Below are 27,956 nucleotides of genomic sequence, written 5' to 3' on the forward strand. Positions count from 1 at the left end.
CCACAGAGAGTTCTTTATATCTATTGTCTATGTAATTTCAATTTAATTTATGTTCATGGAATTGGCTGAAATCTCACATTTCTTCTATAGTACATTTCTATCAAGTTCGCATTCTATGCTGCACTGGGAGAACATTTATAAAATTGATTTGCCTCAATCTGATCTGAATAGAGCAAAAAAAGAGATATCAAAAATGTTTTAACGCTTAGATGTATGCATGTTGTTTATCAAATGTGGTCTCGGAGGATCGACAAAGGGAAATGTTGCCTTTCACTATGTAAATTAGACGCCCAGTGCTGCAGCATGTATTGTGAAGTTATACTATATATTATACATTTGAAATAGTCTTATTCATAGAAACAAATAAATCAAATTAAACATATAGCAATGATGGGTGATGTACTAGAAGTAATATACCCAGATCAGACAATATATGAGGGGTGTTCATTAAAGATTTCCTCTGAATCACTTCTGGTTATTGCAGGAAACAGAACTTGTACAAGTATAATTATGCATTCCCTACGTCACATTGCAAAATGCAACTTTCCACAAGAATTAGTTTGTCTTTTACGGCTGCTGAAGTGGACTAAGGTGTTATAATGGAGCAGTTGAATGCACATCTGTGATCAGGTTCTTATACTTGAAAGAGATCCGGTTCTTACACTTCGATGAGATAAAAGAAGTTTATGGTGACGATGCACCATCATACGACGTAATCAAGCACTGGAATCGCCAGTTCAAATGTGGTCGGACATCGGTGGAAACTGCTGCTATTCATGGACGACAACATCCCGCCACTGATGTCAACACAATACATAAAATGGTAGTCGCCACTTTGGAGGATCACCGCATAACTATTCGGCAACTAGCCCAAGAAGTGAAGATAAGTGTAGGGTCCGTGGGAAAAATCATTTATGACCATTTGAACATGCGGAAGTTGTCTGTGCGATGGATTCTCCGAATGCTCACAGTTCAGAAACAAGAATGAGTCAATTGTTCCCAGGCTCTTTTGGCAATATGCCAAGTAAACGAAGTGAACTTTTACGTCAGACTTATCACACATGGGTCCATCACTATGATCCTGAGACTAGAGTCCACTCGATGCAATGGAAACATGGTAACTCACCACCTCCAAAGAAGGTTCGTGTCCAACCGTCAGCAGGCAAGTTGATGTTCACAGTCTTCTGGGACCAGCACGGAGTAATGATGATGGATTTTCTGGCAAAGGGCACCACAATTAACGGGGCATGTTATACTTCTCTGCTGCAGAAATTTCGGCACGTCATCAAAGCAGGGAGGCGTGGCACACTGTCCAAAGGAGTCCACCCCCTTCAAGACAACGCCCTAGTTCATAATGCGCATGTTGCCTGGATGTAAGCACACTCCCGGGGCTATGAAATCCTTTCTCATCTCCCTTACTCTCTCGATCTCGCACCATCTGACTTCCACCTCTTTCCTACTATGAAGTCCTTTTTGAAGGAGAAGTATTTTCGGATGATGATGAACTTATTTCCGAGGTAAAGTCTTAGCTCCAGACGCAACCTACCGACTTCTACAGACGAGTTCTTCACATCTGCATAAAGCGATAGGAGAAGTGTGTCACCATTGGTGGAGGCTATGTAGAGAAGGACTACTAATTATGCCAAGTTTCGGTTATCCCAGTCCTTGGGAAGAGAGTCAGGTGAATTCTTTATTTAGCTCAGGTAGTTACACTTTTTTTAAAACATTGTGCAACGGTAATTTTGACTGACATCATTATCAAGTGCACTTGTATCTTATTGAGGATGAAATTTTAAGTAGTCCATTTCGTTGAACCAAATTCAACGAGAATAATTCAAATATGTGTATATATAATAATATAACAATAAGCTTTTTGTATACTGTGTATACACCACAACTATTCGGAGACGGGTAAAAGTAGGGTGCAGAAACAAAATACAATGTCTTTCCCAGTAGTATCACAAACGATCTCTGGTTATCCTCATGAAGTTCAGTAAAACATTACAATAATAGGAAATATAATTAATGTATCATTAGAACAATGCTTAATTAATGATTCTTTGTGCAATAGGCACAAGGCCTGAATTTTGCGGTGTGGGGACTAGTCGAGTACATCGATTCAAATGTTTACCTGGTACTTATTTTACCGACCCTGAAAGGATGAAGGGCAAAGTGGATCTCAGCGGAATTTACACTCAGAATGTAAAGACGGACGAACTGCCGCTAAGCATTTTGTCCGGCATGCTAACAATTCTGAAAGCTTGTTGCCTTATTCTTAACTAAAGATAAGCTAACGATGGTCAACATTGTAGTTCTAATAATACATTAGTGGAAGGCGGCAAGCCGGCAGAATAGTTAGTACATTGGGGAAACTGCTTAGCAGCATTTCTCCAGACACTACGTTTTGACTTCTAATTTCACGAAGGTAGACTTTGCCTTTCATGTTTTTCGGTGTCGATAAAATAATTACCGATTGAATGTCGATGGTATCGAATGTACTCCTCCTCTAAAACTGCTGATCTCGTACCAAATTTTGAAACCAATAATACAGCTTTAGTGGGCGAAATATAAAAATTTCCCTGGAGAAAAGATTATAGCAAATACGCTTTATTATAGACGCAGTTATAGTACATCTCACATCGAAATTGATTATTGTGTCCATACAGTAAAAAATCACCTCCCATGTGTAACAGTGAGGTGAAAATCGCTTAATTACATATGGGAAACTATCTGTTCCACCAAACAATTAGCGGACAAAAACATTGTTTCTAGAAACGTTTCAAATCTGAAAACAAGAAAAGAAGGAAACTCCAATAAATTAATTGAAATTTTGTGAAAACATAGAAAATCCAATGTTTATGTCTACGTCTCAGAGCAATTGCGAATGTCTTTATACAGTGAGGTGAAAATCGTTCAATTAAAAACGAGAAACTATCTGTTCCACCAAACAATTAGTGGACAAAAACGTTGTCTATAGAAACGTTTCAAATTTGAAAACAAGAAGAGAAGATGACTCCAATAAAGCTAATTGACATTTTATAAAAACAGAAAATTCAATGTATATGTCCATATCTAAGATCAATTTCCAGTATTATTATTGGCCTCATTAAAGTGGCAAGCTGGCAGGATCGTTAGGACGCATAAGGGAAAAATGCATAACGGTATTTCGTCCGTCTTTACACTGAGTTCAAACTCCGCAAATGTCGATTTTGCATTCCATCCTTTTGAGGTTGATAAAATAAATACCAGTCACATACTGGTGTCGATAAAATCGGCTTGCCCCCACCCCTAAAATTTCGGGCAGTATGTCTATATTAGAAAGTATTATTATTTTCTATTAACGAAGACGGTGAGCTGGCAGAATCGTTGGCACGTTGGACAAAAGTGCTTAGTGCAGTTATTCCGGCTGATTACATTCTGAATCCAAATCCCGTCGAGGTTGAAATTGCCATTCACCCTTTCGGGGACGATAAATTAAGTACCTTTTCAACACGGGAGCCAATATAACCGATTAGCTCTCGTCAAAAATTTCTGACCTTGTACTTGTAGTAGAAAGCATTGTTATTATTAAGGTGACGAGCTAGCTAAATCATCGACACGTCGAAAAAATGCCTGGCGGCATTTCTTCTGACTTATTATGATATTCTGAGTTCAAATTCTACCGAGTTCAACTTTGCGTTTCTTATTTCGGGGCCGCTAAAATAAAGGACTATTGAGTACTAGGGTCGACGTAATAGACTTGTCCCCTCCCCTCAAAACTGCTAACCATATGCCAAAAATAGAAAGACTTATTTATCTGTTTATCAATCACAAGCAGAGACACATCTTTCTCTGTAAATTTCTCCGTGGTACATAAATATTATATAAATATGTTTCATTGCTGTTGATTTATTTCAGTGGTATTGTACTAGCTTTACTACCATCTTGAACCAAATCTACCTCGACAGATCAGATCTATAATCGAAATCTTTCTAACCATGATTATACTACTCACATTTACTAGGCACATTTACCACAACTACAACCACATTATACAATAATTTCGTTGTTTTTAAGATGATACGGTATGATTTGCAGGAGACTTCGACACTAATTTTTGCAACTAGTCGAACGACTATGTAGAAGAACAATCGTTGGATCGACTTCTCAGTTGTGTTTTAATTTATCATCGACATTATGAGTCCTATCTCAATATCTTCCAAAATATCTTTTATCTTTGAGTCCTATCTCAATATGTTCTTCCAACATATCTTTTATCTTTTACTAGTTTCAGTCAGTGAACTGAGACCATGCTGGAACTCTGCCTGTAAGGGTTTTAGTCAAACAATCCGATTCCACTACTTAATTTTTTTAAGTCTGGCACTTATTCTATCGATCTCTTTTTCCAAACCGCTAAGCTATGGGATGTGAAGAAACCCACTCCGATTGTCAAGCACTGGGAGGGCATAAGGACATTCATACACACACACACACACACACAAACACATACACACACACACTCATATAACACCACCCATATATATACATATATATATGTATATATATGCACATATATATATATATACATACATATATATATATGTGTGTGTGTGTGTGCGATGGGCTTTCCGCCTACCAAATTCACTCACAAGACATTGGTCAGCATGGGGATATCGTCTTTATTACACAGCCATATGGATAACTCGAAAAAATATCTAAGAAATCTAAGAAAACACAGCGGTTTCCATAAAAACTGTATAAACTCGGAACGTCCTCCACCAACACCATTGCACTAACTAGAACTTCCATCCAACAATCAAAATCATTGATGTTATTCCGCAGTGTAACATTGTTTTATTGAACAAGCTGGAAAGTTCCTCTTGTGGTAGAATAACATAAAATATAGCCATAATTTATTGATTAGGTCATTGAATCAGTGATGCTGGTCATAATTTGGTTCAAATAGGCAGATATCCGCTAGGCATGAATGCGTTCCACAATAATAATTCGAACAGTCACTTTTTGTTGTTTGCGAACAAAACAAAAGAATTTTAGTAAATATCTAAGAAAATTCGTACGTATTGTCGAGAAACTTACAGAATAAAATTAACTTCCGATCATTTTGTTTGGAAGAACCATCATTAAATGTTTTGAGTGAGCCAACATCACATCGTTTGAACACGCTTCTATTGGGTCACTCAACTTGCTAGGAATAGCAGCTAAATTTCCTCAAATTCACAGCCTACCGTCTTACGATAGAGAGCGTAGTTCTAGATGTACAATATATAAAAAAAAAATAGAGAGAAAATGATCGGAAACTAGTGACAATGATTTTTGAAAATTGTTATTTCGTTAGTTGTTGGCGTTATTAATATTACATCAACTCTCATCCAGCAAATATCAAAATCTTCCCAACCATAACGAGTACGTCTTTGTTACACGTAAGCTCTACGACCATGTACAGTATCCAATGTAATCTACGCTTATTTAAGACGATGGAATGTGATTTGAGGGAACTTATGCTAATATTTCACGAAGGTCGAGTGACCCGATAGGGGATAGAGTTCTAAATTTACATTTCAAACGATTGAAAAGCAAAACATTTTATTGTTTTTATAAGCACTTTATATTTATTACTTGTGGTTCCCACTAGCTATGGCTTTTAATGCGAGATAGATAACCACCCCCCTCACAAAACGAGGTTTGATTTGAATTTCGAATTTGAAATTAAGGAATACAAGGAAGATAATGCATAGCATTTTTCTTTTTATCTATCATGGAGTTCTTAAATTTTCTAGTCAGTGATAAATATGTATAACACGATTTCATTCATTTTAGAAATCTTCAGCATGGTTTAACCTGTAAAAGCCACTAATGAGTACGGTAAGTTATAAGTTGTGTTCCATGAAACCTTTAGGTCCAGGTGTGCAATCCTGTTTATGTTATATATGTGAGACATATATTAGACACTACACACTTCTGACATAAATATCTCAGGACAAAATGCAGTATAGTCAGCTGTCACTCGCATGCATTTACTGTTTGGTAGCATGTACAATAATTTCGATAATTGGTTTAGGTGTCTACGAAGTCGTGAGGAGACATAGATACTCTCTCAGTTTTTTTCTCACTAGATCTAGCGGAATATCTTGGGTGTAAATGCTGGAGAGAGCGAGAGAACTGCACCAGCACTTGCATCGTAATCATTACAGCTCAGTTGACTGAAGCAATGTAAAATTAAGTATCTTGCTCAAGGACATGACCCGCTGCCTGATCCAGGAATTGAATCCACATTTTATGGCCATGAGTTTAATACCCTAGGCATTAGGCCACAATCTTCCACATAAGAGAGTCACCAACTGCTTATCTGGAAGAAAGCGTTTTCCTGATGCATAGCTAGATGGTTTTATAATATCTAAGCCATTGCTTTATCTGCGACGAATTGTAAGAATATACGAAATTGCTGGTACAGGATTCGAGCGTAATTTTTTTGAAAATAAAATTATAGGCACATTTGTTTCTTGAGGTTACATCCCTAAATTCCGTACACTGAAAACTGTTCTGCAATTTTTTCTGGTTCCCTTTGTTTACCAAGCCTGTAGAATGCTCAAAACAGTTATCTGTACCAGTAGCCTTATCGGACGAGACTAAGCAGACCAGAGTGCTCTTGAAATTTTTCTATCGTCATTGAGCTTCACCAAGTCGTTGTTTACAGGAATCTGTGAGAGTATTTCTGTTGTGTTATCACTGATCATTCAGAGTTCAACATTGATTTAGTGTGATCGGTTGTTCATCCCATTAGTATTTCAGAATGAATAAAAGACAACTACTGCATGAAAAGCAATAACGAAATTGATGCTAACATATTTAAGGCATGGAACATTAAGAACCTAATTAAAAATAATTATACGATGAGGAATACAAGCTGTATTAGACAATGACTACAATTATTTTCTTTATTTCTGCTGTATCATGGCCAGAATTGTTTCCTATACTTGCGTCAAAAAATGGAAATATTGCTTTTCTGTTTTGTTTTATTTTCTTTCTTTTTACTGCATGTTTATTGCCAGTTTGATTTTTAATGTTCCCTGCATTAGATATATTAGCACTAATTTAAGTGTTAGTGATGATGGTGGTACAACTTCTGATTGAGTCATGGAAACATAGTTTCCAATAATTTTTTTTTTCAAATTGATTATTCTATGCTTCTAAAAGAAATGTCACGACTTTTTCGGTTATGGCGCGGTATTTGAACTCAGGTCGCAATAAATGCTTACATTGACTAAGAAGGTATCCTACTCCATGCTCTAATAATCATGTCAATCTACCGCTGTGGACTAGTACATTTTTTGTATCGATTCCGATTGGATGAAAGTTTTCTTGATTTCGGTGGGATTTGAACTTACAGCTGAAAAGATCGGAAAACTTCAAAGTGTTCTGTCCAGCTCTCTAACACCGCCACCAATTTGCCGCCATAATTAGTAGAATGTATCAGCAAGTGACATACGTGGATTTGATTTGCACTGGGATAGAGAGGATAAGTGCTGATTTCTAAAAGATTTTTAATGTAATAAGCGTTGCTTCATTCATTTATTTATTTTGCAGCATAGTTTGAAATTCTAGTAGCCTCATCTATTGCTGAGCAAACAGATGTCCAGCATTTTCAAAGCTTCAAGTATGATTGCAGAAATTATTAGAATATTGTTGATCAGCCATGTAATCTCTAGATTGTACAGAACATATTTATTGAAGTTTTCTTTATTTAATATTTAGTCGGAGAAAAGTGGCGAGCTGGCAGGATCGTTATCACAGCGGAAAAATACTTAACAGTATTTCGTCCGTCCTCACGTTATGGGTTCAAATTCCACCTTTCGGGGTCGATAAAATAAGCACTAATTGAGCACTGGGATCGATGTAATCAACATAGCCCCTTCTCCAAAATTGCTGATCTTGTGCCAAAGTTTGAAACTAATATAAGTATGTGTGTGCATGTGTATGTGTGTAGGAGTTTAAGTATGCATGGGTAGGTAAAGTTGGATGTGTGTATGAATGGTTGTATTAGATCTTAGTCTTGTTTATTAAAGATTTTTTGCTATTTGTTTTTTTTTATATTTCTGGTTCTTCGTTTTGAAGAGTAACATTCTTGAATACATTAATATCTATTGATAATTTCGGCCACATCAACAGAATGAAAGCATAGTAGTAGCGTCTTATATTAACCAGAGATGGAACATGGAAATAATGCCGTAACTGATCAAATCGTCGCCACCGCATTGAAAATTACTTAACGGTTAATACCTGGTTATTTTTGTAGTTTGTTACACGTTCGGTGTGCAAGTATGCATATTGATTTTGGGTTAATATTTTGCTATGAAGGAAATTTCATAGCTAATCTTCTAGTTTTGAGGGTGGTAGTGTTATCAGCAAATGTTTTTCTAACCGATTTTGTTCGTTCTCGGTATAATAATGTGCTGCAAAGACTTCTTTTTACAAATCATGGTCAAACGATAGGAACATAACTTGCGTGGTAAGGCCGAGTAAGTCTTAAAGCGTTAATGGAATTCGGAACTTTATTGCTCCGAAATGAACATAAAGCAGTGATAAGGAAATATGAAAGATTTTCCATAAGTTTACATTCACTCGTTCACACACATATATATATATATATATACAAGCATACACACGCACACACACACACACACACACACATATTCATATACGGTTATATAAACACATATTTAGGTATCTACAAATATGTATGCTTATATATATTCATATATTCATAAACAGACGTTTATGCGTTGGGGGAGGGGTGAGTGTGTGTGTGTGTGTGTGTGTGTGTGTGTCTATGTCTGTGTCTTTATGTTTGTGTGCATTGTTAGTCTACATCTGAGTATATAACAATTATTATTTAATCGAGCGCTCAAAGGTAATTGTTTAAATTCATTTCGGTGAAATTTCAGTACAGACTTTAAATACAGAATTTCTAATCATTGGACAATGTTGATTACCATAATCACCAATTGAAATTCCTGTGTATTGTAGACGTGTAGTATGACTACCGCAAGTTATCTAAATTATTGCTACAGGCAAAAACTCCAGTTAAGAAACATTACCGCAAACGTTTTTTCAAAAAACTACGAAGAGGCATCTTAATAATTAAAGAATGCAATAAAATTTAATAAGTTTCTTATCTCTTGTAATTATGAATCTGATAGAATATCATTTTGTGTATTATCGCAAGCTCAATTTTGTAAGATCGGGCAAATAGATATAGAGTCAATATATGTCTTAAAGACAAACTTATTTTATGTAACTATTAAGGGATCAAAGGGCAGAATGAACTTCAAAATTATCACTGATGAGTTTATATCAGGTCCGAAACCTGTAGGCACTCATTCCAGATACTTGCAGGAATAACATTAATTATATAAATTATGAAATGATATCCTTTTTTCTCACGATTTATTTATTTCTAGTAGTTAAATGTTCTCAACATAAAATATATTAACACTAACGTAATTTTAAAACTGTTTTGTGATCCTTTAAGTAACGTTACTCAAACAACTTTACGGTATTTTTCTGTATGTGACATCTGTAACATTATAACAGAAATAAGAAGTGCTTTTCTCTCTTAATATTCAGGTATAATTGTTGTTACTTTTGATGTCATTTAACTCTATTTACCTTGATGTTTTGATCAAAATATATGCAGTGAATCTAGGTCAATATATTCGCATTTGCCCATAGTTTGTTAAGGTTGCAAGACATGATTTAAAGGAGATTTATCTCCTATTTCTTACATGTCAAATGATGAAGTAAAGATTTCTTGATATACTCATCGGATTATAGTTTATTGATAGCAGCTGGCTGCTATATGGAATAATCCATTTTAGCTAACTACTCTAAACATTCATCATCAATGTTCTTTGAATCACCAGTGTCTCACTGTTGAGGGCTGACGTCTTTATGTTGGGAATGATGGAGTTGTACATCGTATATGTTCTGTCAGCACTTCATGCACCAGAAAGAAATTCTCTCCTTGAGATCTGTGTATTTACAGTGAATTATATTCGGCCGTTGAGAATTTAGCGTTTTTTTGTTTCAAAGTGAGGCTACAGTTAGGCTACAAACTGCCGGTAAGCATAGAATCAATGAGGAACGATTACTTAGTAGTGCCTGCTGCATGAAAAACAAACAATAAAGCCTGTATTAATATGCTTGATGTAATCAATCACTGAATTTTAATTTACGTTAAACTCGTAGTTGAGAGGATAATCATTAGTATAATGATAATTCTGATAAGACAGAGAAGACAACTCTGAAATTATTATATAAATACATCGCAAGCAGAGGCAGAAGTGAGTCGGTAAAGTCTGTAGTTGGGCTGAACTCTTTTGGCACAACTATCTGCAGCTCATATGAACATTACTGTTTCGAGCCGGTTTTTAAGTCTCGTTACCCGGTTTCCATGGGGTGTAAATAACTGAGATCACAAACTTCCCTCATGGATAGAACAGCAGTCCGTCGTAGAGTTACATATTTATACCTGAATGGATAGGAGCAACATGAAATGTTTTGCTGAAGAACACCACGCACAGCCTCATACGTGCAGGAACGAATTTGTTTAAAGACTCTAAGCTCAGGTTCAATATTTTTTACAAAGAAGGTGGATTGTTTCATTCTTAGTATGAAATACAGGTATAATAGTAATTGTTGTTACATTTATACATCGGTTAAATCAGATAAATCTAATAAATGGAAATGTAATGTTGTAAATCAGTCCAAAAATGTTCCTACGCTGGTTCGTTTTGACGATGAAATTTTTAGTAGGTGCACTGTTCTCAAGCCTCTGCACAGACTGGTCCTGGAATCAAACCCTCAATTTTGCGTGATGTATACTAACCGCTAGGCTATGTACCTTCACACAGCAGCTCGTAACACTGCTTAAAATAATCTACTTATTGCTATATCAAGCAATCTTCCCTATAGAATATAATTCTAGCTCTCTCATTCTTATCTCTATGAATACCAACAAAAATTCAAGGTTCTTATCCACTCACAAACAGCTACAATGACGTCGTAACAAAATCTCGATCTGATAAAAATATATCGAAATACAATCTATATCGGAAATATTTGCTTTGTGTAACCTATATCCGTAACCTTTCAACTAGTGTGGGTATTGATTCTAAAGTTTGGTCTCTGATATTTTAAAGGATTAACTCCATATCAAATCAATCATGATAATCTGATATATTTTTGCTTCCCAAAACATCTTCGGAGGATTTTATTTTCTGATTTTTCTTTTTCTGCTTCGCATTCGGTTGCTATTTTAAGTGCTACAATTCCTTATTTCTTTTTTTCCTTTTTCTTTCAATGATAAAACTGAAGCTATTTAGCTTAGCATAATAACAAGATAGTTCTTTGTTTTGCCATTGACCTAAGAATACCGTTCACCTGCCTCATTTATTATTATTTTCTCACAATAAACTTTTGTAATTGATAGTGGATATAGTGGACCGAATTAAAATTTATGTGTATAGTATCTTACTGTTTATGTCGACGAGCTAAGAGGTAGTTCGCAGTGATAGAATAAATCGGTTGTTTATATTAGTTATGGCAGAGCTTCTTAATCATCTTATCGGGTTTGTTTAACTAACAAAAAATTTCAAAAATATCTATGAATGCTCTGTTTGCTTTAAATTTGGTTTCCTTTATCGGTCAAACTTCATTGGCTTTCTTCAAAATAGAAACGCTCGTTTTCTCGAAGCTGGCCACCTGTATTATCTGCTGTTGTTGGATAGTTTCACACAACACACACACAAAAAAAAAGGTTGTAAGCATTGTCAAAATCACCACTAATATTCATTTCTTATCATTGTATACAGACATAAATCAATCGACCAAAAACTAGATATATGCTATTTTGTCAAATATTTTGAAAATAAACATTGGGTTTGCACCACTCATCATAACTCTATGTCGTGTATCTTTTCTGTAAATATGCAGACGTGGTTGTGTGATAACAAGTTTTCTTCCCAAACACATGGTTCCGAGCTCAGTCACACTGTGGGACGCCTTAGGTAAGTGTTTTCTACTGAATTAAGCCTGTCGTGTATGTATGTATGTATTTATATATGTATATATATATATATACATATATATATATATATATATATATATATATATATATATACAATAATATGTTACATTACTCAATAGTCAAGATAAAACTCTGAGTTTCAGATGCCGAAGTGGGAATCCACGACATCTCTTCGGTTATCTGGCTATTTGAAAACTATATATATATATATATATATATATATATAGGTGCAGGAGAGGTTGTGTGATAAGAAGCTTACTTCCCGACAACAAAGTTTCGGATTCATTCCCACTGTGTGGGGCTAACACCCTTTAATGCAGTGTTCCAGTATGGGTGCAGTCAAATGAGTGAAATATGTAAAAGAATAAAAATTAAGAATGAATATATATATATATATATATAATATATATATATATATATATATATATATATATATATATATATATATATATATACATGTGTGGGAGTGTTTGTTCACGACCACCACTTGAAAAACTAATATTCTTCATTTGGTACCGCAGCATTGCACTTTTTAATTACCGAAACAAGTCAAAGACATCCTACTTTGGAAGAGATAAGGATGTATGAAATAGAGTGCCACCATAGTTCTTCCAACTCCTAAATACTTTATGAACTCTGGAGTATCTTAAGCTGGAGCATTCTTCATTCTGCACATTCGAAGATACATATTCTAAGAAGTATTCTTTTCTGTACATAAATTACCTAAATGACGTACTCGTTGTTACACCTCTCTATACAATAACACACATCAATCTTCCTTAAGAACACATATACATAAGTATTTCACTAGTAACTTAAGCACTTCACTCTAAAATCAAGATTACTTCCATACAGAGAGATATTGGATACATTCTTCAACGCACTCATGATTCTATATTTATTAATAAGACTTAATAAGAAAGACAAAAATAGAATTGTTTACAAACTAGTGATTTACATGTGAATAATGAGAACGGGGATTAACAGATATTATATTATTACTGAATAAAATATAATTGATTGTTTCTGTTTTGAAATAAGATGGTTGTGTTTATTTTGCTAGATGGATGTGGATTGTTAAGTTATCTGTATAAGTTTCATGAAAACTTTAGGGATGTTTATTTTCTTTTAAGTGAGTTTATCTTAAGAATAATTTTTAAAAGGGATTGTGAGTAGAGTTTTATTCACTAATATTTTGTTCTACCAGATATTTTTTGACAATCTCCAGAGGAAACAAAGATTTACGTAGAAAGCTAAGACAAAAACATTTATCATAGAATTTGATCGTTACATGCGTAAACATGTCTCAAAACTTTAAAATCCGTGTATTACTTTAGAGATAGAATCAGTAAGTCCAGAATTCTGTGTATGCGTGTTTTCCCCCTCGCTCTCTCTTTTACTCAAAACTAGTTTCATGGCTATCCGTTCCTCCACGAATTCAGACAAAATAGTAACATGGTTTAAATGAAAACTAATAAAAATTATAAGTTTGAGATTTGTTTCCCAATAAAAGTTTAGATAGGGCTGGCACTATACCTTAAACAAAATAGGAGCACATGTCTGGGAGCATCACACAAAAACTTTGAAGAACTTAGACAAAATTTCTTAATCCTGCTAAAAACACGAAAACTCGGTAAATACAGAGGACACATATGGGTATTCCCAGAACTGAGGAATATTGAGGACAGGGATGGAGTGTGGCGGTTTAGGTGAGGGACATAAATGCAGAATATATATGCAAATATTAACTTCTACAAAGGAATATTTCTCAATGACATCAAAGTTTCGGATTTCTTGTGGTCATCAATCTTATGACAGCGAACAAGCCAAAACTTCGAAGTCGCTACCTTTACTTTGTAAAAGTAAATAAATATGGAATCTTCTAAGATGTATTGAGTAATTCTTCATTTTAATATGAAATTGTGTTCATATATAACTTTACATACAAAGAAACATTAATATATATGTGTGTGTGTGTGCGTGTTTATGAGTGTGTGTGTGTATGTATGTGTGTGTGCGTGCGCGTGTGTGTGTGTGTGTGTGTACATACAAGCCCATATGTGGTTATATTATGTTTGAAGGGCCTGGTATTTTGCCAATCTACTTATTTCAATCTGCAACGAAAAGCTGTTCCAGTCATAAAATTGTTGCCATATTTAAACTTAGAAAGTAAATACAAAAATCCATTTCCTAAGTTGGTTTCATGCCATTACTGTCAATGTCACACTGCCACAATGACGTCATCGCACTCTGGTACACTCTTTTTATAGCGATTCGTGTCAGCATTGCATGTGTGTGTTTGTATGTTGAAGTGTCTGACACATGTGTAAATACATTTATGTACACGTGTATGTGCTGGAATACACTTTATTTTATACAGATTATAAGAAGTCATATTGAGATTTAATTGGTATCCGAAAACAAAAATCAGTTTGATACATTTGAAATCCATTGAGTTCGTGTGTTTCTATTTCTAATACATTCGTTTTTCTTTCGTAACTTAAACACGTGATCTGAATAGTGACATAACGTCACTTTTTATTGAAAGATTGATATGTATGAAACAAGACATTGTTTCTTCATATAATACTAGATTTAACGTAATGATCGAAAGAGATAGTGGATAGATAGAGAATATATGGAATAATGCCGGTATGGGAGCGGGAGGTTAATTTTTCAGCAGGATTAATCAATGCATGTGTTTAATACGGTAGATGTATTTATTTATAGAAAACGGCCCAACAGAGGGCTCGATCATTTAATCTGTGGCTTACACTACAATGTTGAAAATTGCTTTAATCTCCATACGCACAAAACGTTATCCCCACCAAATATTGTTCCCGCATGATGTATTTTGCCATGATATCTTATTCTTTCTGCGTATACCTATCATATACTTTCTTTTAAACTATCGTGGAGTTTGAAGGGAATTATAGATGTCTCGCATCCTTTGCACTATTTACTCTATTTGCTAGAAAAATCCTCAATTCACTACTCCCTATCAAACAAACACCTATTTACTGCCAATATTTTTCCATTCCTTTATCCTTTCGTCTTGATGATGATCATTTGCACGAAATATCGATCTCCTTCTTCGTCCAAAATGACTACTATATTAATTTTGCAAGTTTTCCATTGTGTCATTTTGTATTACTCGATCCTAACTCCATTTGATTTAACTAGATATCATTACTGCACACGAGATTCTCGACTTAAGCGCAACTAATTAATTAGGTGTAATTAATTACAACACGATAGTATTAGTGGTAGCTGTCAAAATAGCGACACAAAGTAAAGTTGATCAGTATGTTGTTAGCGTGTAATTTGAAGATCAAATGCTATTTCGTATTGCCTGGACAGGATGGTATATGCCACGTCTTCATTTGTATACTCTAAATAAGTAGATGATACCGGTTGTAGACATGCTTCAATGATGTATTTATTAATACGATATCTCTCTCCACACACACATACACACATATGTAAGAGAAACTGTGCACAGTTGTGGAAATTAGCTGCCCAGTGGATGTTAACATAAAGCTGAAGATCAGTAAAAAAGAGAACACCTATGCTGATCTATTGAGAGATTTGCAGTTACTCTATCCGGATTACAAGTTCAGGTTTATATCTGTAATTATTGGGGCCCTGGGATGTGTGGCACACTGCCTAAATCTCAATCTTGAGAAACTAGGATTCTTAGAACCAGAAAAGAGAAAGCTAATTCGAAGACTACAGATCTAATCCATCACTGGAACTGTAAAAATCTGTAAAAAATTCCAGAAGTTTATCATTTAGATATATATGAGCATGTCTAGATATTCAACTATATGCATGAGAATACATACATAAAACATACAAATCTGCACTTATATATATGTAGTGGTCGAGGTAGCTGAGTAATTGAATGATCTTCCTTGCAAGAAAGATTACAGAGTAACCTCCATTTTCTAAGTTCCTCGAAGGATCTGTGTTATGAGACTGGTATTTTCAAGAATGTCTAGCGTTCCATTAATAAAAACTGCTTGCTAAGCCAGCTGTTCACTTCTTAGTCGATTAGACTTAGAGCCATTCACGTCATTGGTATATCCGCCTATTTCTTTACGCCACATGACTGAAAACCACCACTTAGCTGTTATTTCTACATTTTCTATCTCTGAAATTTATTGCATAGAGTACTTCATGCAACTAGATTCTACATTTTGATTCTATGTATTATCATCCACCAGTGAATAAAATATATTTTTATGTAGTAAATACATAGATATTGAATTTATTATTCAGGGATACACGTTTTTATTAACTTCTATCGACAATTTCTGCGACCACATCACCCTAACATCTGGTCACCTAACACCCCAGACTGCAACCCCATTGATTATTATATGTGGGGCGCAGTTGAGCGAGAGGTCAACAAAGCTCATTGTAATACCAAAGACGTATGAAGGCAAACATGATGGCAGCATTCACCAATTTAAAAAGGAGATCGCCTAGAACAGTTGCAGGAGATTCCGAAGTCCTATAGAGGCCATAGTTGAAGCCGATAGCGATTTTATTAAATAAATTTACTCTTTGGTATTTCAAGATATTTTTATGTAACTTTGGTAAATGTATCTGTTGAAATGAGATGTCTGGGTCATTTTCAGTTTTGCGTAATTTCGACGACAATTTATTCACCGCACCCTGTATGTATGACAGACAAACAGACAAATAGACAGACAGACAGGGATACTGACAGAGACAGACAGACAGTCAGACAGCGGGGAGAGAGAGAAAGAGAGAAAAAAGACAGACAGATAGATAGAATGATAGATAGATAGATAGATAGATAGATAGATAGATAGTTAGACAGACAAACAGACAGACATACGTACATATATACATTCATACATATATACACACATACATATATACTCACATACACATACATATGTTCTCGTGTTTTTTTATATCCATAGACTTAAAAGTGTGTATGTGTATGTATGCTTGTATGTGCGTATGTTTTTGGATATTTGTAAGACATGCTTAAATCTTTGTACGTTATCGTGACTTGTATCGAAGATTGCTTACATACAGATGACAGTACCGGTGTGGCCTTAAGAATGAGAAACGCGTGTTTAATATTAAGTCTACAGTACAGACTGAACTAAAGATTTTACCAAAGTATTTTGTTGAGAAACATATTTTTCTTTATTTGTTTGAAGTAGTATTGTAACAGTGAGACAGCAGCAGACAGAAAGCAATTATGTATATCTGACCATTTCGAGTTTTCTGTCTATTTACTTTACTCTCCGCCTAGAAAGTGACACATGGAACGAAATAAGAAAATAAGCACGAGATATCGCTATTATTAAAGTACAATAATTTTAAAATGTGAGCTAAGAGAAAATAATTTAAGCTCACATAAGACATGAATTCAGATGATTCAGGTAAGTAATGATGTGCTGAATGGCAAACTTTAATGAATTATCTCCGAATCGTTTAATGATATTATGAGATATGAGATGTTAACTATTCAATTGTCGCTTTAGAGTATCCGATCATTTTCACTATTTCATCTGACGCAGATGAGCAGTAACAAAGATATTGCTATTTTCAACGGATATAATTTTTTTTTTTTTTTTGTGGATGAGAGAATAGTACAGTGCAATGACTATTTTCAGAGAGTCCGAGACTGGAAGAAGGTAGGAGGGAAGAAAGTTATCCGCAAATTGAAAACAGAACTAGAATGGTTGGGACAAAATGGACACCACCGAAAATCCAGATGGAGATGATAAACCGAACAAAAGACTGAGTCTAGCACCCAAAACAGGAATGATCTCAATAGACGACGTTCACAGTCTCAGTCGAATAAATTTCACATAATAAGGATACTATAATGGTCCCGCCTATTATAATGTCATATTGTATTTGTGAGATTGATGGAGGTTTATGAACGTTTGCCAGACCCTCTGAGTTGAAAGCACGATTAACTATAGAGTTGTAGGTTACAGATCTTGTAAGGAAAGAGCATTACTTAATTATATGTATCTAGGTGTACAGCAAAAATAATACAGGAGAATGAAACACTGTCACATTTTTATATTGAATGCAAATAAGCATATTAGAGGAATTTTACAAACAGGTAAAACCAATGTGTAAGGTTAGCCACACCGGCCGTGAAATTTTTACTGTCAGAACCAGGAATATAGTATTGAGTTTGATACCTTACAAGAGTTGGATTGAATTACTTATCTGAAGTTACATAATATGTATATACAATTTCTATAGGTACATCCATTATATAATTGCAATGCATCCAGATCTTTCTATAAGTCTAATATATATATATATATATATATATATATATATATATATATATATATATATAGGTGTCTGTGTGTGTGTGGTGTATTCTCTCTGCAATTTGATCTGCATTGGGTAAAACCGACCACCGTCTGTCCAGCACTTTTGCAAGGTTCCTCAAAAACATCCAAGTTGAAGAGGTATCACCTGTCTCTCGAGAGTGAGTTCCGCTCCGCAGATCATTCCACCCAATCTCCCACTGTGTTCGGCTTGGTTTTCTACACTGTGTCCCCACTGCTTTTCTTCAGAAGGATGAGAAGTTAATCTCTCTCCAAAAATACACCCTCTTTGATTTAAATTCACCATCTCCTTTTTACTTGTACTCCCCTCAACCTGCTCCAACAATTTACCTTGATTCTCCAGCCTTTCTCTATACTGCCTGCAACTTCAACTCATACTATTTCCACCCTCTCAACCATATCTCACCTTTCACCACCCTCACTCTTACATACACCCTAAACATAAAAGAAGTTTCACACATACATACATGTACACTCACTCAACTCTTCGGCACTCCAGTTTTGTCTGAGACTTTTAAATCACCCTTGCCTCCGACTCTTCCGCATTTCACCTCTGATTGACTGCTACTCAATTTTTCACTTGCCATCAATACGAAGAAATAACCATATTATTTTTCCCTCAACTTCTCTCCTCTACTATCCAGCCTTCTTTCAAAAAACTCTAATTTTGCTCTTTCTACTATTTCCTTTTTACGCATCGTGCGCATAAAATGTTTTTCACCTGTTCACCACAGACATTTTTTCTTTGCATTTTACCTGTCTCTTTATGGCAGTTATCTCCTCTGTTCGAAGATTTTACCAGTTTCTTACTATCTTCTAGACGCTCTACGAAACTCTCCGGACCTTTTTATCATTCTTGTGTAATTTTTATCAATTTCTTCCGCTTGTCTGCTCTTTCCAAAATTCATACTATTTTCGCTCCTTTTCAAATTTTACTTTCAACCATCGCTCTTTGTTAACAAAAACTTGTTCACATCTCTACGTACTTATGTTATGCATTTGTACATACATCAGTAACATCTTTCATATTGATCTTGCCGTCTCATATTCTTTAATAATATCTCTATTCTATCGCACTCGCACCCACTTTTATTTCCTCACATATACACGCTCTCATACCACCAACAAAACTATTATATACATACACTCTAACAAACAAACACCAATATACTTCCACATTTTCACACCTCTATACACAAACATGCACCAGACTAATACACACACATCACTTTGTTATTCTTGCTCTAAGATACAACTGCACTCTGACATCTACACACTCATCCTTTGGCCCTTTCGAAACCCACCATAGAATAGTATTGGTACCTGGTTCTGATCCTTTGCCTGTTCTAACCCTTGTTTCAGTGGTTAATTCTCTTTTGCATTCATTCTTTACTTCTTTCTTTTGCTAAAGTACTAATGTCCGAATTGTTAAGACATATTCTCTTACAATTTAAGTTTTAAGTTAATACCATATTTGCCAAACATTTTTTTATTTGTTGTCTAGTCTTTTTTATCATTCATTGTATTTATACTATATACACATATATATGTATGTGTACGCATGTGAGTGTGTGTGTATTCATACACATGCATCAGGTAATAGATAGTGCCCATGGTTTTGAGAATAATGAATGTTAATCCGTTACACACGTGACGGATCAGAATTCTATAGCTGAAGTCAAATGTGATAGTGTAAAAAACAGAATCTCAGTTTGAATTTACAAGTGAGAGATCAAAACCATACCAAAAAACTGGAGTGTATTGTATATTCAAAGCACAGATGAATTAATTTAACCGATTAAACGTTAACTTGATGTATAATTAACATAACCACGAACAGAGTTACAACATTGTCATATTGTTTCGCTTTATTTCCCTAGGTGGTAGTAAAAGAATATCCTATACTACATTAGTCTTTTCTTGAAATAAATAACAAAATAAAAGTCTTTAGCTAACCGTGATTCACAGATTTTTCCGTGCATTGACGCTGATTGTTTGAGCACAAAAGAATAGGAAGTAGACGGTTAGCTACGAACACGCAAAAGAAATGAAAAAACTTGGTAAGGTTTCCTTTAAAAAAGTCATATATATTTTTTTTATATATAGTTTATATAGTTTGTGTAGTTGGATTTGGTCTCTTCTGATCATGGGTGACTTAATGTCTATTGTTTTATTATTCTGAAGAAAAGTTGAAAGAAAGAATTGATTGCTGACCTGTAACTTACCGACGTACGTTAGCTGAAAAAAAAAAGTTATAACATATTAACACATGCATATTCGCACAGCACATACATAGATGTTTGTATATACACACACGCGCGCACACATACACACACATATGTATAAATATATATATATATATATTATATATATATATATATATATATATAGAGAGAGAGAGAGAGAGAGAGAGAGATACAGACAGACAGACAAACAGAGATAGAGAGAGAGACGGGGAGAGACAGAGAGAGAAAAAGACAAACAGACAAGCAGACAGACAAACGGACAGAGAGGCAAACGGACAGACATACATACAAACTGATAGATAGATATATAGATAGATAGATAGATAGATAGATAGATAGATAGATAGATAGATAGATAGATAGATAGATAAGTGTGTGCCGTACCTTGATATGAGACAACTCAGAGTATAAAAATTGCTTCATTATAGAATGATTATAACCATTAAACACACACACACACACCACACACACACACACACACACACAACACACACACACACACACACACACACAAACTATTGTATTCAATTGTGTTTTAAAAATTGTGTTTTAAAAATACTTTACTTTATATTACTGTCACTTAATAATAGTATTAAAACGGTTACGTTTTCAACTATAACAGAATGATTTAAACACGCATACACGCACAGACATAGTTTTGTACATTGTGAGTCATGCTTTCTATAAAACACACGCACATTCCTTTTATATTTCAGTTAACTAATGAATTAATTATTAAATTAATCAAATAATTAATTGATGTGTCAAAGTCCTTTTGTCGAGTGCAGTGAATTTGCCGGTGACATATCTCTCTTCCTATTACTCCGCGCTGGCATTCTTTCACTCTGTGATCCCAGTTACTCTCTCAAAATGGTAATAATGAGTATTTCCGTACATGGAATTTACATCACATCGTCTATGTTTGTATGTGTGTGTATATATGTGTGTACGAGTGTGCGTGAGTGTGTGAGTGTGTATGTGTGTGTGAATTGGTGTGCGTGTGTGTGTGTGTAATTTTCACTCTGTACTACGTGTGCTACTTGTATAGATAATCACACATAACAACATCACTCTAATTGAAATTACACGTACGGTACTCACTTGGAGGTTTAACTTTATAATTATTTACCTATTATAAAGTACCTCGATGCGAAGAGTGAGTGTATACTGTTTCAATGTAAGCGCATGAAAAACTCTTTACGAAGCAAAAGAGTTTGACAAAGAGACTTTGACAAATTAATTGACAGGATAATTAATTAATTAAGCACTGATAGAGGGGAAGTGAAGTACAAAACGTGGGTGTGTTCGCTTAATTGCCCGTATAACCCTACCAATGTATGACGATATCTGTTTCAAAATATTCCTCATTAAGAATCCTGCCAATTGCGTAAAAAAATAATATATACATGCATACATACATACATATATGCATGCATACATACATACATACATACATACATACATACATACATACATACATACATACACACATGCATGCATGCATGCATGCATGCATACATACATACATACATACATACATACATACATACATACATACATACATACATACATACATACATACATACATATACATACACACTCACTTGAGGACCGAAACTTCTGGAAAGGACTTGACCATATGACTGTAAGCCGGGTAATTTTGGCAGAGCAATTTGCTTTCCAGTTTGAATGTGGCTCCATGTTGTAAAAGCTATCTCTTTGGAATCATGACAATAGCGTTGATGGTATTGTTGACATAATTATACTGTCGACGAAAATCAAAGTAAATGGGGGTAAAAAGGTAAAGAAAGGATAAAAGTTATAATGAGGAGGAGGGAAGGAAGTGGAGAAGTTGGAGGAAAAGGAGGAGGAGGAGCTGGTGCAGCAGCAGCAGGAAAATTATGTGAAGGTAGAAGGGGATAAGGAATTGGTGATAGATTATTAAGATATAATTAAGAGTAATTGATATCATGTCGGCATGTGTGACTGAGCTGCGAGCCAAACATTTAATAAGAGAATATCTACGAACACCACAATTCTGATGTTCATGCTTATGATGATGATGACGGCGACGATTATTATTATTATTATTGTTATTGTTGTTATTATTGTTGTTGTTGTTGTTGTTGTTGTTGTTGTTGTTGTTATTATTATTAATTAAGTGCCAGTGAAATACCGGGCTCGATGTAATCGACTTATCACTTCCCCCCAAATGGCTGCTCTTGTGGCAAAATATGAAGCTATGAGACATCGCACAGTATACAATATCTCATGAGGTTGTTGACTGAAGATACTGTGTCTGCCGAGGGTTTGTAATGATTATCAAGTCACAACAAGGACCTCTGACAGACAATACTTTACGCAATATGCATGCAGTTCCAAGTATCCTTATTAAGGTGGCAAGCGTGCAGAATCATTACCGCGCCGGACAAAAATGGTTAGCAGCATTTCTTTCGGCTTTACGTTCTTAGTTCAAATGTCACCGAGGTCGACTTTGCTTTTCATCCTTTAGGGTAGATAAAACAAGTATCAGTGGAACACTGGGTGGACGTAATCGATTTGACCCCTCCTACAAAATTTCAACTCACGTGACTATAAGAAAAATATTACTTTATGATTGGCAGACTGGCAGAACCCTTAACACTGTGGACGAAATGCTTACAAGCATCTTTTCCGGTTCTTAATGTTCTGAGTTCAAATTTAGCCAAAATCGAGTTTACTTTTCAGCCTTTCAGAGTGGATGAAATAAGACCAGCAGGGCACTGCAGTCGATATAATCGACTAACCCTCTCCCCAAAATTTCAGGCCTTGTGCCTCTAGCACAAATGATTATCAAACTGGAACTCCGTCGGTTACGACGATGAGCGTTCCATTTGAGCCAACAAACAGAACAGCCTGCTCATGAAATTAATGTGTTAATGGCTGAGCACTTCACAGACACGCGTACCCTTAATGTAGTTCTCAAGGAGATTCCGCGTGACACAGAATGTTAGCCCTTTGAATTACAGATACTCCTCATTTTTGCCAGCTGAGTGGACTGGAGCAATGTGAAATAAAGTGTCTTGCTGAAGGATATAACGTGCCACTGCTTTTCGAACTCACAACCTTACGTTCGTGAACCGAAAATCCTAACCACTAAACCGATAATAATTATGGTAAAGATGAAGGTGATGATATCAATAATGATGTTTTTGCCTGAGATATTAACAAATGCCATTTTAAAGAAAAGCATAACCCGCTACACTTACACAGAAAAACATGTAGGCAGGTGGAGAGACAGATACACTCCCTCTCACTCTATATCTCTCTCTTTAACACACACACACACATAGAGAATGAAAGAGAAATATGGTTGCCAAACAGCTATTCATAAGTCACTTCACTGTTTTTGATAACAGTAATTTTTCTGTTTCTAAACTTAGCTTTCGCAAATAACAAAATTAAATAAATATATATAAAGTAATAAACAAAAATAAGAAAACAAAGCTAGTTATACCTTGTTGTGATAGGAAGAATATTTCCATGGAAATTAAGGTGGCGTCAGTTGCATTTTAATTCCAACAGCAGTGCAATAAAGTCATTAGTTTTAGCTGTCCAGAAAAGTTAAGCACGGCCAGCAATGAAGTCGTTAATTATGTAACAGTCAACTAGAGAATAGAGCAGTTGTGGTCATGAAGATAACTAGTTTGCCAAAAGGGAATTTAATAATACATTTTGTTAGTAGCGGAAGAAAAAACATTTCAGTGTTGGGGGGAAACTCTGACATTTAATTTCCAGCTCGTCGGCTTTCGTTTGCGAATCAGCCGCTAAAAGATGACGATAACGACAGAACGAACGGCGACGATGAAGACCACGCCTATGATAACGACGACGACAACAGCGACAATGACAGGTATAGTGGCGATGATTATGATGGTCATGATCAAGAAGGAGAAGAAGAAGATCATGATCATGATGATGGTTGTCTCCGAAATGCTCGTCCACGCCATATTCTAACAAAGAGGGCTGAAGTCGTTGCAGTTGCCGTTGGCCAATTTTCATTCTCTTTCGACTTGATGAGGAGCAATAAAGCCATGAACCACCACCCGGTGATATTTGCTTCAATTATCCAATGAATACATTATCCCTTTATTTGTATGGCCTTTGTTATTTAATCCCAAAACAGAATTGAGCAGCCATACGGTCAAAGGTGTTGCAACTGTCACCATCCTCTTGAGTGTGTGTTTTGTATGTGTGTGTGTGTGTGTGTGTGTGTATGTGTGTGTGTGTGTGTGTGTGGTGTGTGGTGTGTGCGTGTGTGTGCGTGGGGGTGAGTATTGTGTAACTAGATCTCCATCGGCCAACGGTGTCTTCCTTTTTTAAGACAGTACGATTTAATTTATGGAAAATTTGGTTCGATTTCAAGTAAGCCGACTGAACTCATAGAGGCGGACTCGCGGTCGGAGGATCGCCGTTTCGATTTCCAGACCAGGCGTTGTTTGTGTTTATCGAGCGAAAAATCTAAAAACCTCCACGATGCTCCGGCAGAGGGTGGTGACGACCCTTGTTGTACTATTTCGCCACAACTTTCTCTCACTCTCTCTTCTTACTTCTTGAGTAACGCTGCGATGGATTGGCGTCCCGTCCAGCTGAGGGGAAGACATACGCCACAGAAACCGGGAAATTGGGCCCATGAACTGGCTAGGCTTGAAAAAGGCAGAAAAAATATATATATGGGGGAGAATTCACAAAAAAACAAAAGACGAAGACAAGTGATGTAGACAACAAACAGATGTATTAGTTTAACGCTCGGGAAGTGAAAAAGTCTTTAACGTTTCGAGCCTACACTCTTCCACAGAAAGGAACCCAAAAAGAAACAAGTAGAGGGGAAAAAAGAATGTGTAGTGGCTAGCGATCTGTCATGATATATTATATATATATTTATATATATATATATGTTTATATATATGTATGTATATATATATATATATATATATATACATATATATATATGTTTATATATATGTATGTATATACATATATATATATATATATTATATATATATATATATATATATATACATACACTCATACACATGCATACTTACAGGTATGTGTACATTTTGTACGTTTCAAGCTACGTCTGCGCGTTAGTGTCACGTGACAATGTTTATTGCGCCTAAAAAGAAAGCCGACACGGTTGAGGGAGCATGTTTAGTTACATTCAAGGCACTCCTAGTTTAATCTGTCTGGTGGGAGAGTGGACAGGAGTCATTTGTATGTAGTGCAGTGACTAAAGTTTAAATTGTTAGCTGTGTAGGTTCATCATAAGTAACAGAATGAGTTTTGTGTGTGAATAGTTATTTGTGTTAAAGTTTGTTATGCCTTAGTTTGTACTTAACTTACGACGCCAAATATTATCACTTGATTCTAACACACGGATGTAGCGGGGAACCTACAAAAATTCCTAAGACCACTCATGTGACTATCCTCTACCAATCAAGTCCTATTCAAAACATATACTAATTTGAGCCATGAACCTCCCTATAAAAATAGGGAAAGCTTCAAATACTAGTCAGAAGCAATACAGCTGAGACATGAGTCACGTCTTTCTATTTCAACTTTTGAAAATCAATGTATATATTTATTTCTTTATTGACCACAGGGAGCTAAACTTAGAGGGGGGTAAACAACGACAGACAAACGGATTAAGTCGATTACATCGACGTCAGTGCGTAACTGGTACTTAATTTATCGACCCCGAAAGGATGAAAGGCAAAGTCGACCTCGGCGGAATTTGAGCTCAGAAAACTCAGAACGTAACGGCAAACGAAATACCTATTTCTTTACTACCCACAAGGGGCAAACAAAGACAAACAAACAAAGACGGACAAACGGATTAAGTCTATTACATCGACCTCAGTGCGTAACTGGTACTTAATTTATCGACCCCGAAAGGATGGAGACCGACCTTGGAAATAAATGTTATATAATACTTTTATATAGTACATTTGAGGTGTCACTAAGAAATGATTATTTTGCCGTCAGTAGGCCACTGTAATCAGAATGTTTCGACGATATTTAAATATAAAATTTAAATATAAAAGTTTTGAAATATCCTTGAACATATCTTTTATCATGATGAATTGAAATTTATTGTTCCAGACAATTTTATCCAAGATATTTGCCAATCACAGTATTGGAGAATTAAATTGAACGAATGTCATCTTCCAGTAAAATTCAGTTAGCTCGCTCCCGTACTAAAAATAGAATAATTATTCCAAACTGTATTAGAGACATAAAAATATTCGGACGCGTGTCTCTATAAAGCTGAGAAACATTCCGATGTGAATGATACCCAGTCGCCGAGTAATGAGGATAATGATGGAAATTTATATAACGATGACAAAAATGATGTACATTTTGTTTTGGCGATTTTATTTTATTCCATAATTAAAATTACCTCATTAAACTTAACATGCCTGAATGATTCGGTGCATGTACATTTAATTCAAATATAATTTGCTCCAATGCGGATGATTCGTTAATATATATATAGCTTATTTAAGGCGGCGAGACGGCAGAATTGTTAGCACGCCGGGCAAAATTTGATCCATCTTAACGTTTCGAGTTAAAATTCCGCCGTGGTTGACTTTGCCTTGCGTCCTTCGTGGGTTCGGGAAAATAAGTACCAATTGAGTACTGTGGTCGATGTAATCGACTTACCCTTTCCCCGATATCGCTGGCATTTTACAAAAATTTGAAACGAATATATACAACTTATCCGTTATACTTAGCTTATGTGTGACTATTTAGTTCATTCATCATTCAATATTATTGCCTGTGTAAGGCGGCGAGCTGGCAGAAACGTTAGCACGCCGGGCGAAATGCTTTTCGGTTTTTCGTCTGCCGCTACGTTCTGAGTTCAAATTCCGCCGAGGTCAACTTTGCCTTTCATCCTTTCGGGGTCGATTAAATAAGTACCAGTTACGCACTGGGGTCGATATAATCGACTTAATCCGTTTGTCTGTCCTTGTTTGTCCCCTCTGTGTGTAGCCCCTTGTGGGCAGTAAAGAAATAGGTATTTCGTCTGTCTTTACGTTCTGAGTTCAAATTCCGCCGAGGACGACTTTGCTTTTCATCCTTTCGAGATCGATAAATTAAGTACCAGTTGCGCACTGGGATCGATCTAGTCGACTGGTCCCTCACCCCAAAAATTTCAGGCCTTGTGCCTAGAGTAATAAAGAATATTATTGGTTGTGTTATACTCATATATTCAATATA

The 27,956-nt window shown here is 35.5% G+C and overlaps 1 protein-coding gene and 1 long non-coding RNA gene across 2 annotated transcripts in view; one reads left to right on the top strand and one right to left on the bottom strand.

Annotated features, from left to right (window-relative positions):
* LOC115224683 (protein GVQW3-like) overlaps positions 1-988 on the top strand; it is a 12,370-nt gene extending 11,382 nt beyond the window's left edge. The window contains exon 2 of the mRNA XM_029795578.1: positions 631-988. Coding sequence (XP_029651438.1) covers positions 631-988 — 358 coding nt within the window. The remainder of the gene's footprint in view (positions 1-630) is intronic.
* Positions 989-5,616: 4,628 nt separating this feature from the next.
* LOC118766428 lies at positions 5,617-26,268 on the bottom strand. The gene is made up of 3 exons (XR_005002365.1): positions 26,150-26,268; positions 5,948-5,955; positions 5,617-5,628 (listed from the first exon to the last, which is right to left on the bottom strand). It is a non-coding gene; the product is annotated as an uncharacterized LOC118766428 (long non-coding RNA).
* Positions 26,269-27,956: the final 1,688 nt, after the last annotated feature.

This window comes from Octopus sinensis, linkage group LG1, assembly GCF_006345805.1.
Source record: "Octopus sinensis linkage group LG1, ASM634580v1, whole genome shotgun sequence".
NCBI lineage: Eukaryota > Metazoa > Mollusca > Cephalopoda > Octopoda > Octopodidae > Octopus > Octopus sinensis.